Source organism: Spermophilus citellus (assembly GCF_964194105.1).
Source record: "Spermophilus citellus genome assembly, chromosome: 2".
NCBI classification, from domain to species: Eukaryota; Metazoa; Chordata; class Mammalia; order Rodentia; family Sciuridae; genus Spermophilus; species Spermophilus citellus.
The window spans coordinates 175,801,338-175,814,064 of record NC_138183.1 but is presented as its reverse complement, the minus strand read 5'-3'; the positions used below and the strand labels follow the sequence as shown (position 1 = coordinate 175,814,064).

At 45.6% G+C, this 12,727-nt stretch overlaps 1 protein-coding gene across 1 annotated transcript; it reads left to right on the top strand.

The window, feature by feature from the left end:
• Positions 1–615: 615 nt before the first annotated feature.
• Positions 616–10,453, top strand: MTNR1B (melatonin receptor 1B; the record flags this gene model as incomplete). The annotated part of the gene is made up of 2 exons (XM_081280600.1): positions 616–838; positions 9,582–10,453. 2 exons carry the CDS (start codon positions 616–618, stop codon positions 10,451–10,453), a joined length of 1,095 nt encoding a protein of 364 aa, XP_081136726.1.
• Positions 10,454–12,727: the final 2,274 nt, after the last annotated feature.

The window sequence follows — 12,727 nt, the reverse complement described above, 5'->3', positions numbered from 1 at the left end:
TGTCTAGGCAGGTCACACCCATCTCAGGCCTTGAGGGGGAAATTCACTTGTATCAGCAGGTTCACCTTTTTCTTCAGCTACCTAGAGGTTAATTAGCACTCTACCCTCCTTTGCTCCTGGAGGTGTGGGTGTGGATGGGATGGGTGGATCTCAAACCTCGCCTTTCCAGCAATGGATCTTCAGGTCCCGACCACGACCATCTTCTTTCTCCAGTTGGAAAACTTGGATGGTCCTACATGGGCACAGCTTCCCCAAAGCTGTGGCGGAAATATGGAGGTCTCGCATATGGCCATACTCTCAGGGACAGGCCAGACAGGCTCTGGTCCCCTGAAGTGAGCCAGGCACATGCTGAGCTCTCAGTAGCAGCACTAGCGGTAAGGTACCTACGGTTCCCCGGTGTGCCGCTGTGGGACGCACTCCCAAGTGCTACTTCTGTTCCCATATTTTCTCCGCCCCCTGCCCACGCTTAATTATCTCCTCTAGCTCTCCCCCACCGCCTTCCTTTCTTGTGTTTGGTGGGCAGCGAAGTGGGCGGCAGGAACGCCTGGCTTAGCCCTGCGCGCCCTGCGGCTATCTTGCAGAGCGCGGTGGAAGCCAATAGCGGGAGGGTCCGCGATGCCGGAGAATGGCTCTTTTGCCAACTGCTGCGAGGCGGGCGGGCTGGCAGTGCGCCCGGGCTGGTCCAGGACTGGTGGTGCGCTGCCCTCCGGGACGCCCCGGCCTCCCTGGGTAGCTCCTGCGCTATCCACCGTGCTCATTGTCACCACCGCGGTGGACGTAGTGGGCAACCTTTTGGTCATCCTCTCGGTGCTCAGGAACCGCAAGCTCCGGAATGCAGGTGAGCGTCACTCGCTGCTGGGGTCCCGAACTTTCCCTGCCCTCAAGTCTGGGCCCTGATCCCGCGATCCGATCCGTTGCCTCCTCTCTCCTTGATCCCCAGCTCCCTTCTCCCCCTCTCCTTCTCCCCACCCTTACTCTAACCTAACCCTGAAGTTTGGTTCTGCACTCAAAAGTTAGGGCGAATTCTGGCTCTCCAGACGTGCAGCGGTTCTGGTGGCTGCCTCTGGCAGCTGTCCTGGACGCGCTTGGCACATTAGAACAGGTGTGAATGGGGAAAAGGTTTTTGGGGTTTTTTTGACGCGCTTTTGTGGCAGGGTGAGGTACTATGGGATCCCACACAGCTGGACGCTGTTGCTACCTGGAGCATTCCAATCTGTGTCCTGCCAGACAGTGCCCCTATTTGGCTAAAGAAATCTCAGGACCTTTGACATCTTGCGCTCTCCCCTGCCAAGCACTATGACTTCATGTAGTTGGTGCTTAGAAAATACTTGGTAAAAGAATGAGTGAATTAATGGAAGCTTTATATCAAAATCCATCTCCGGTCATCTGTAGATCCTATTCCAAACAAGAGAATGTAAACTCAGAAATTGTAAATTGCTTTCAAATAAAATGGTCTGTTCTGAAAACAGGGAATTTATGGGATTAACTGTGAAAAATCAGAACAATCATTTGGCTAAATCATGGTGCAATCCCGAAGAACAAAACCAGAAGGAGGGAGTATCTGAACTCTGACCTTAACAGGTCATTGGAGCTTGCTAACCATTTCAGCCTGGGAAGAAGTTCAGTGTCCTATTTGTTAATTTTGTAATTTCCCATTGGACCCTAGTGGGCAACTCAAATACAGTGTAAAAATAGCAGGAGGAAAACAAATTTAAAGCTTTAAAATGCCTTTTTAAAGGGGCTAGACAATTCAGGAAAACTGTTTTAAATAAATAATTATATAAGTATGGGGGGTGGGAGAGACCAGCAACTTGAGGATTTTCATCTGAAAAACAAGCCAAAAATAAAAGTGTGTGATTCTAGCCACCACAGGGGAAACTGAGTATTGTTAGGGAGATCTAAACTTTACAACTCAGGCATTTCAGTCATGATGGCTACTACTATCTGGAATAACTAACTATTCTAAGATGTTATTGTATCTTTGAAGGAAAACATATTAGGAAAGAGCAAGCTGTGATTAGAAAATGATAGTTAACATTTTGGTTGTATTGTCCCTTTGCAGCAACCACAAACATTCATTTCCTGCACAGAGAGGCAGGAGGAAGGCAGCTCCTGGCACTTCTCCCTTAGGAAGGATGGGCCCTCCAGGTTCTGACCCTGGCACTATCTTTCCTTTCCTAACTTTCTGGGTGTTTAGAAAAGGCCTGGCAGATTGTAGCTCAGTGCTCAGTAATTGGGTTTCCTGCCATGAGAAAGGTGGTTGAGGGAAGAGACTGCTGCTTCCTCTTGCCTGAGGAGAATAGCACCCTCTCCCCTCTGTACTACCCAGGGAGGGCTGGGCTCTTCTGTGCTCTAGGCAGCCCCCACAAAAAGCTTACTGGTCTGAGAGCAATGAGGGGAATGAGCATGTTAAATTGCTGGCACATCCTCCATCCTGCCCTTCCTACCTGCCCATGTGTCTGCTACTCGCCAGCACCAGAAATATGTATGTGTTGCTGAGGGTGAGGAGTGGGGATGGAAACCAGGGGCTCATGCATGTTGGGAAAGAGCCATACCATTGAGCTATACCCCAGGCCCCAGAAAAAAAAATAATATGATAGCTAATGACATTTATTCCTGCTCTATTGGTGGCTTTGGCAGTCATGTAATTTAACCAGTATTTTTTATTCTGTTTTGTTTTGTTTTAGGTGCTAGAGGTGAGATCCAGGGCTATACACATGTTAGAGGAGCTCTCTACCACTGAGCTACATCTCAGCCCTTAAGCAATTTTTATATGACCATTGGCTTTATTTGCCATAGTCATGAAAAACTGTAGTATTGACTTAAACTAAATGATGTTAGTGGAGTGAGATTTCAAAACATGCTTAAAATATTTTGAATAGCATCCTTTCCACTTTTTTTAGACCTTCTCTTATTGATGTGTTTGGATTTACTTAAAATAAAAAAAACATAATTCATACCTTTTCATAACTAAGTCTGGCTTCTCAATTAATCAATATTAAGAAATTAGAACTTGGAATTGAGAACATAAAATTTCTAACAACTAGATACATAGCCCAAATTGAGGTCACAGTGTGCTTCTTAGAGACATCTTTATCCTTTACTTGACTATTATAAGCCCAAATATGTGGGGCAGATCCTTGTCACTCATACAGGGGAATAGTTTCTTCTGCAGCTTATTGCTGTGTGTGGTGAGTTGGCTTTTTCAGAGACTCCACTGAAGAAAGGCAGACAGGGAGGAATGAAGTGATGGTGAGGGTAGGTTCAGGATACTGTCTTGAGCACACTCTGTCCTTACTGTCCCCCTACCTCCTCCACCTAAAGAACAGTGTCCACTCCAGAATATAGCTCCCATGACATTTATGACTGACCTAACTGCTGAACTACGGCCTCATCTCACTCATGCCAAAGGAGACTGCTGCCACTTCCCATGCAATCCATGCTCTGATGCACAGAGAAAGTCCCCAGCCTCTTCTGCCTGGTCAACATCTGCTTCTTTTCAAACCTCTTCCCCAGCTCCCCTACAAAGTTGTTAATGCTTTCTATCAATACCATGAATAGCAAAGTGAGTGTCTCCCTCCTCAAGCTTCCACAACAGCCTATGCTCTCCCCACGCAGCACCCACCTCTCTCTACTGTTTTTATCTCTCCCCCACTGGACTGCATGAAGGCAGGGATTTTATTCCATTTCTGTCCACAGAGCCAGGCACACAGTAGGACCTGGATGCACTTCTGTTGAAACCAATTGAATATGGATGAGATATTCAAAGCAGTGGGACAGAGAGAATGAATGCTACTTCATGAGGTAGGGTATATCTTAGGTACAGGACTCAGCACAAAATCAGCAGGAAGGAGTCTCATGGGAGTAAATTGCTTCGAGTACTGAAAGCCCAAGAACACCTCACTTTTGTCCTCCAAGGCTGACTATTAACACCATCTTCACAAAGGCACGCCTGCTCTCTGGCTGCTCCTATGTGGCTAGAGTCCTTCAGCAGGCTCCAGGTGCTCCATAGTTCTCTGATATTGTACCCTGATGATTCCTCTCAGGGAACATGCCCTCTTGCTGGTCTGTTCTGAGCCACTGTAAGCTGCCTATAAAATGTGAGCTTCCTGGGACTACCTGAATTATCCAGACAGTCTCTGCCCTAGAGAGCTCAGTGAAACCTGTCCTTACAGTAGCATCTGGTCTCCTCTCCTTTAGCAGAGAGAAAAGGGCAACAGTACCCTGGCTCCACAGGCACACGGGCTGTGGCCTCATGATGGGCTTTTATGCTGCAGCTGGAGGAAAGGCCACCTGGGAGGTGTTGTTAGTGAGTAGAAACTTTGGCACTTCTAGGGTATTTCAATCATTTGTAAGGCAGAAAGACAGACAGTAGCTGACATGGGAATTGCTCAGGAAAATATAAAGCATTCGCTTGCTGAACATACAGGTTCTTATTCAGAGTCTGCTCTATTCACACCAGAAAAGCTACCCCTCCCCAAGGCAGCCAGCAGAGTTCAGGGACTGCACCATTTCTTATCTGAACCAGTACCTACCTATGAGGTTACTGGTAGGTTACTGGTAGGATCTGCCTGTGCAGATGTTTAGTTTCCCAATCAGAGCAGAGCCTGCAAGGTAGCCCCTTTCCATTCTCAATGAGAAATGAGCAGTGCGTGAATCCATGTGATAGCCCTGAACAAGCACTTAGAAGGCCCAGAGAGGAGGGAAACCTTTAGTAGGTTCACAATCCCTGCCCTCCAGGAGTTCCAGGGTAAGGTGGAGTCCACTCCATTCAGTTTTTTTTTTTTTTTCCTACCACCAACACTTACTGAGAAGTCACTTGCTACCAGGTATCTTTTGAGCCAGATTTTGAGTGTGTGTTATCAGCAGAAGGCCAAACTGGGCTGCCTTGGACTCCCTCCCTACTATCTGAGCTTTCCAATTTCACATTCTGGCTGTGCATACCTTATTATATCTTCACTGAGCAAAAAAATGAGCACTTTATAAAATCCCATAATTATGTCTTTAGCTGCCTAATGAGGAAAGCTCTTAATCCTCTTTAATTCCCCCCAAGAAATTCTCAGTAGCCCAGGGGTATAAAGACTTTCATGTTTGACTGCTTTTCTTTCCAAAACATTGAATTCTGTGTTTAGATGTGATGTCCTGAAAAACTGAGAAGGTACTCAATGTGAGTAATAGGACATCTGATTTTAGACATGTGTTGCTAAAAAAGTAAAAGTTAGGGAGTTTGGAAGGCTAGAGTTCACAATCTGTAAGTAATGTCCTAACTTCATCATCATCTTCATCTACCACTACTATAATGGCATCGGTATCTACAGACGCTACCCTCTGTGTCTGTGTAAGTTCACAGTATGATGTTCATGTGATGATGAAATCACCTAATGGCACCTTTCTCTGACCATATCTCTCTATCCCTATTATTAAGTCACTCATAACCCTACTTCTGACATCTTATTTCATGGGGATCCTATTCTGACTCATGAGCTTCTTTCTTGTTCTTTCACTGAAACTAACAACAACACATAAACAACTATAACAAGTCATAGTTAACATTACTAAGTGTTTATTATCTATCAGTTACAAATCTCTGTCCTTTGAGAGGAAGAAAAGAAAAAAAAAAAAGAATACCACAATCCCCCATCAAAGGCATATCCCTTCCTAAGTGCTAACATCTCTCTCTCTCTCCTTTGAAGAACAGCCTACAGGGCAAAACATTACACCCCCACCTTTGCCCTTCCTGATGTCCTTGCTGCTCTACTAACTGCTAAGTTCAATGGTTAAGTTGCTGTTCTTTCTCACTTACTATCCCTTGACACTTCTTTTTCCTGGCTTCTTTATTCTTTTCTTGTTCTTTCTCCATTTTTCTCTGTTGTTTGTTATGAGCACTTCACAAAATCTGGGTGTTTTCTTCTTTATCGGTAAGATGAGACTCCATAAATAAAACATTTAAGTAGATGGAAGAAGCCATCTTAAGGAAGCTACAAGAAATTTAGCCCTCTTAGCAATGAGAGATCTTTGTTGATTTCCCTATCATTCTCCTAATTGCATCTTGTTTTTATTTGTTTGATTGTCTCTTCTCTGAGACCATGAGCTTCTTAAGAGGAGAGAGTGTTTTACTCCCTTGCTTCCGGAACCTCCTGGATAGTCAGTCAGCCGCTCTCTAGTGGAAAACTCAGCAAGCTTGTTGAGTAAATGACTCAGTGAATATCTGTTTCTACATTGACATTTAGGTTAGTAACCAGGGGCAATTTAGTCCAACCAGACTCTTCTCTGAGCACAGAGGATGAGAGGAAAAGAGGCAAGGCAGAGGGGCAAGGGTAGCTCTGCCTTCCAGAATTCCTCTGATGAAGACTAGACAGCTCAGCACTGGCTAGCTCTTTTCTGGATTACCTAGATTTCCAGAAACAAGGACAGCAGAGGAGAACAGGGAGGGTATTGTGGTGGTCCCCTGTGTGAAGGGATGAGATTTGCATATGAATACTGGAAGGGAATTCCGTGTTTGCAAACTGCCCTGTTGTGGAGGCCTCTTTCCCCTAGCCCACCTTGTCTGTGGCGGCAGATGGAAATGAGTCACTGCAGGACCTGGGATATAAATATTCATTAGAAGCCTGTACACAGGGTGAGTAGCAGTGCTGTGGGCATGCTGATTGGTTTCTCACCTGTTCAGGGAAGAAATGGAGGGAAAACTGGATCTCCTTTTGACTCTCATCCAGATAGGACCTGGCTTCTTACAGATGGGAGACAAAACAAGAATTGTATTCACCTAATTTGAAAGGGTGCCAAGAAAACCACAAGACAGTAAGACAACTGGGCAGATGAATCTACAGCAGGAACTGTTTGATTTCAGCTTTTTAACAACAGCCAGCATAATAGGGGAAAGTAATTGAATCACTTTCCACGTGGAGTTGAATGTGTTCTTCTCACTATTTACAAGCTGTTTGCCAGCCTCTAGGGCATTATTAAGAGCTGAGCCACATTAACAGGCGGAGCTTGACTGGCTTTCCTAGGGAAACAGCTGGCAAAGCTGGCACCAGCTCCCAGCAGCTCTTGACTTTCTCTGCACGTGCTTGCAAGTGCCAACGCCTATTTGCCATTCATCCATGAGCCAGCGGGCCCTGCAGGGACCGATCTTCCTGTGTTGGAAAGAAGTGATTTTCTTCACAGAGTGTGCATGGATGGGGTGCGGGGGAGGAGAGTCCAAAAGAAACAGAGAACCAGAACTGATGAAGGAACACTAAAGAGGAACACTGAAGTTCAGTTAACTTGACCAATTCCTGCGATCAGGAAGTAACTGAATTTTTTCCCGGATTGCTTTAACTTTCAGCATTGCCTTTAAAGTTTTAAAATTGTGGGACAAAAAGTAGTTAGGCTCATGATGCAGCTGAAGCTAAGAAATTTGAAAAGAAATTTCCCACTCCCTGGGATGTAAGTGTAGGCTGAGCAGGTGAGTTCAGACCATTGGCACTAGAGACAGCCAACGTGGCAGAGAATTAAATGGAAAGGCACTAGACCTCCCCACCCCAAGCAGATGCACATTTCTTTACTTGAAGCAACAGCTAAAGGAAAACAAGAGTTTTTTAACCAATGAAGTAAATAGATCCCCCTAATAGTAGAATAGGAAGGAATCCAGAGCTCAGCCTGAACACAATTCTTCTTCACCAACCCACCTCCACTGGCATGTCTGCAGAGACAGGGGCATTCTAGTTGTCCAGACAGCTTCCTTTCTATTCACTTACATCCTGTCTATCTCAAATTGTATCCTAGGCCCAGATACAGGAGCTAGGGTAGGATTTGAGGGGGAACTTCCAAGATACTAAACAGGTTTCTTTTTAGTTGGTTCTGAATGGGGTTTACCCAGGCCCTCTGAGGCCAAAATAAACATTTCTAGAAGGCTGCCTGTGTGTCTTCCAGGTTTCCAGCCTCACAGGTAGCATGTTACATGGAATCTTCTTGAGAAGGGATTAGAATGTGTGCCAGGACAAGGGAGGGCTGGAGGCAGACCCTTCCCTGTCCTTGTAGGTGAATAAGTGAAAATGTAGGATCTGCTTCTCCTGAAGATCTGACTCAGGTGAACTCCCAGTTGGTAAGCTCCAGCATCCTTTGTCTATAACTCCTGGAATCTCGACCACAACTTGGTTTCCTCGATTGCTAAATCCTGGAGATTGTTTTCGTCTGCCTTTCTGTTCCTATGAGGTGGTTACATCAGCCTATGCAGAGTGAGGACAGGGCTGGATATCTTAGGTCTGGATATGGGAGTTAAGTATTTAGGTCCTGAGAACTTCCAGGATACTAACTGACTTTCTTCCTGCTGATTCTGAGTGGGGTTGACCCAAAACCTCTATGGCCATTGTAAGTACTAGAGCCTCAGCTTTCTTGTCACTTGGGAGTTCCTCCTGTGAGCCCATTCCACCCGCCCTCTGTGTTCAGCCACCCTAAGGCTGGCAACTTTGACCTTATCCTGTGGCAAGAGGACAGGAGATGTGAAAGACTATGCCCACTCATGCTATATAGATGCCAGTTCCTGCTGGAGGGAGTGTCTGTTGTCTCTTGAGCATATAGTAGCTTCTCAAAAAGCACAGGGCTTGACAAATGAAACAGATGGGATTAGAAATGGAGCTGCTCATGCCCTGAACTTCATGTTGAAAACTTACTTCTTTCTTGGTGCTTTACTCATGAGTTGCTGTAGGTTTTAGAAGGCAAATCTTGAGGAGCTGAGACTGTTCATTTGGAGTGAGCCCTGCCACCTCCTTATGTCTCTGGCCCAGGGTATGTGTGAGTCCTGTTAACAATGGCTATGTGGTTCCCTGAGGCTCTCCTGGTTATTAAATTTGATGATGCTGCAGAATGTTCCATTCAGAGAGGAGAAGAAGTTCAGGAAGGCCCCAACACTGTGAGAAAGGAGTGCCCTCATCCCTCCTCACCCAACAGGATAGGGGCTTTGCACTATTCTGAGTGTCTGCCAAGTGGCTATGAGTATGGGCCCTGGACAAGGCACAGAGGGAATACTGGTCCCCACTCTCAAAATCTTTCTTCTATTCCAACTGCAAAATGCAACTCATATGAAGATAAACGACTTTGAGTCACTTAGAAAGTAGCTCATCAACCAGTGGAGGGGAATGCAAAAGAAAACTGTCAAAGAGAAATGCAGGGAAGCATGGATTTGGGGGTGGGGGGCGGTGGTGCTGGTAGTGATGGTGAGTCCACATTGCTCACTTTCAGATTCTCCTCCTTCAAAATCTTTGTTGGAGCTTAAATGTTATCAAGTCCCTGCAATTTGTGAGAACCCACTATGTTCCCAAGCACTGGACATCATTATTTAGTTCTCAAAATTATACTACAAGACAGGGATCATTTAGCTTCAATTTGCAAATGATAAAGGTAAGGCTTTGAGAGCTTAAGTAACTTGCTTCAGTCACCCAATTAGTAAGCAGCACAGATGCAATTAGAATCCTCAACTATGTTTCTAAATGCTATGTCATTTCCCCTCCCAATGCTGAAAGTAACTCAGTGAAGGACATGATGTTCTATATACAAAAATGTTAGGGTCTTTTCTAACTCTTGCTCTCTTTTTCCTGCTTCAGGTAATTTGTTCTTGGTGAGTCTGGCGTTAGCTGACCTGGTTGTGGCCCTGTACCCCTACCCGCTGATCCTGATGGCCATCTTCTATGATGGCTGGGCACTGGGAGAGGCGCACTGCAAGGCCAGCGCTTTTGTAATGGGCCTGAGCGTCATTGGTTCTGTCTTCAACATCACTGCCATTGCCATTAACCGCTATTGTTACATTTGCCACAGCATAGCCTACCACCGGTTCTGCGGGCGCTGGCATGCTCCAATCTACATTGTCCTAGTCTGGCTCCTCACCCTGGTAGCCTTAGTGCCGAACTTTTTTGTGGGGTCCCTGAAGTATGACTCACGCATCTACTCCTGCACCTTCATCCAGACGGCCAGTGCCCAGTACACAGCAGCAGTGGTGGTCATCCATTTCCTCCTCCCCATTTTGGTGGTGGCCTTCTGTTACCTGCGTATCTGGGTGCTGGTGCTTCAGGCCCGCAGGAAGGTCAAGTCAGAGAGCAAACTGCGCTTGAGGCCCAGCGACATGCGGAGCTTTCTGACCATGTTTGCAGTGTTTGTGATCTTTGCCGTCTGCTGGGGCCCCCTTAACTGCATCGGCCTCGCTGTGGCCATCAACCCTGAAGAAGTGGCTCCCCAGGTCCCCGAGGGGCTCTTTGTCACTAGTTACTTCCTGGCTTATTTCAATAGCTGCCTGAATGCCATTATCTATGGGCTCCTGAACCAGAACTTTCGCAGGGAGTACAAGAGGATCATCTCAGCCCTCTGGAACCCACGGCGCTGCTTTCAGGATACTTCCAAAGGCAGCCATATGGAACAACTGCAGAATCAAGCTCCACGTGTTGGTAATGCCCAGCACTTTGCCCGGGCAGATGCTCTCTAGCCTAGATCTGAGGCACACTGGTTGGGCCATAAACCCATGAAATCATGGGTGTGAATTTGCAGCAAGGTTAAGATCAGACATCCTGCTGTGCCATACCATCCTCTTTGCATCCACAGCCCACAACTTGTGGAACTCCATGCTACAGACAAGGAGCTCATCAGCTCCGTTGGTTCAGGATGACCAGGGGATAGCCACAGGTACTGGATCTGGCTGACACTTTCTGTAGTGTGCTGGGGGCTTGGCACAGACAAGACCAAGGAAAGGGCCTGGGCCAGAAAAGCCAGTTCCTTCACATGGATTGCCCCTTATCCTCCTGCTGGAACCTAGTCACTTCCTTCTTCCCATCGCCTGAGGGATAGAAAGAACATATCTTTTCATGGATGCTGGAGTGAAAGAGCAAGATCAGATCGGTAGCGCTGGAAGGTGGGTGACTGCATGGCTCCAGGATGTGGGGAGTGCAGAGGGCAGCTTTCCATGCTCTCCCCATTGACCTTTTCTATACACACACACACACACACACACACACACACACACACACACAGTCACACTCCCCCTCTCTTCCACCTCAGACATCTGGAGAACAAAGTCTGCTTGGCTACCTTTCCTGATTCCACCATGGTCAAATGCTGTGATTTGGGGAAGGTCAGCTAACTATTTTTCAGTTCACTCATTTTAAAATGAGGATTGTGTCAGTGTCTACCTCCCAGGGCTATTGAAAGGATCCATTGGGATAACACATCTGTAAGCATAGTGCCTGACTTGTGACTAGCTCTCAGTAGTCATCAGCTTCCATTATTATTCTATTCAACTAAAATGAAAGATACTCTTGAAGGAGAAAAAAATCATGCAAAAACAAGGGAAGGAGAGAGAATGGAGTTGGGGAAGTGGAAGTTCAGTGGGGGGATCTCCACATGAGTACTTTTCTTATAATTATTTGTGGAAATTTCAAGTCTTCATTTAACATCAATAGATTTAGGATTTTTCTTCAATTCAAATAATAATTGCATGACCTTTGTAGGTCTGAATCAATGGGAGAAGCCAATAGTATACTATCTACTCTCTGGGAAGTCAGAATTGATAAATTACTCTGAGAAAAATTGGAGGACATTTTATTTATAACAGGCAATGTGGTGAATGCTTGATATAAGTATTGATATTAACACCTTTAAATCCTTTCAAAACTCTTGGAAATAATATTATTGTCCTCTTTCATATTAAACCCAAAGTGAAATGATTGTCTGAGTTTGCAGAGATGTTAAGATCAAAGCTCATTGTTGGGGGTTCATTTGTCTGAAGGCAGAACCCACTTCTGTGTCCTCTCCTCACTCCTTGACATGTATTGCAGGAACAAACTGGAGTGGCTACGTACCAACATAAGTAAGCACATAAGGCGTGTGGAGGCTTGCAAGGAGAGAGGTTACCTCAACCAGCTGGTGGTTTTCCTGATTGAAGAGCCCATAGTTTGCCTGAGGTGCTGATCTCTTAGCAGTATTCCAGATCTTCTCCCTTCCCATGAGGAATCTAGGCTGGGTGCTATACCTCATCACCTTATTACCTGGGAGCTCATTATTATTGCAAATCCCTAGGGCCCCACCAAAAAGGTTTAAATTGTGGAAATCTGGGGAAGAGTCTCGGAATGTGATTATGAGAAGTCCTCCATCAAATTATTATTAGATATTAGAAGTCCTCCATCAAATAATTGGTAATGTAGTGTCATTATTGTTGCACTGTTAGGCCAAGAGTAAACTCGGGGAGACCTCCTGGTTCACACCTCAGTCTGACATGCACGAGAGTCTTGTGCTAGAGTCCTAAAGCTTCTCCTTGAGCTGTGGCTGCTTTTCTTGGTTCTGAACACTTGAGGCTGACCTAGTCAAGACAGATATTCTTCTCTGCCCTCACTGCCGTCTCCCACTAGGTACCAACTATAGAGATTTTCCCTTGACTCCAGATTTGGAGGACAGGGAAGCATGGATTTCTTTCATTTTTTAAGAGTATTTTTAGCATTATTGTTATTTTTATACATATAAATTGTACAGATCAATGGGTGATATTCTATACATGCATATATTATGTAGCAATCATATCTGCCCTTCCTTCTACCCTTTCATGTTTGTGGAGAGGGAGAGGTACTAAATTCTTATCAACAGAGTGCTCCCTCCCCCCTCCCCTTATCCCTATGTTTTAGTGCTGAGCTGAGTGCATTGCACACGCTCAATAAATATGGATTGAAGAGAGATTTGGATTGAAGGAAAAAATCTCTCTTCAGTTTTCTGG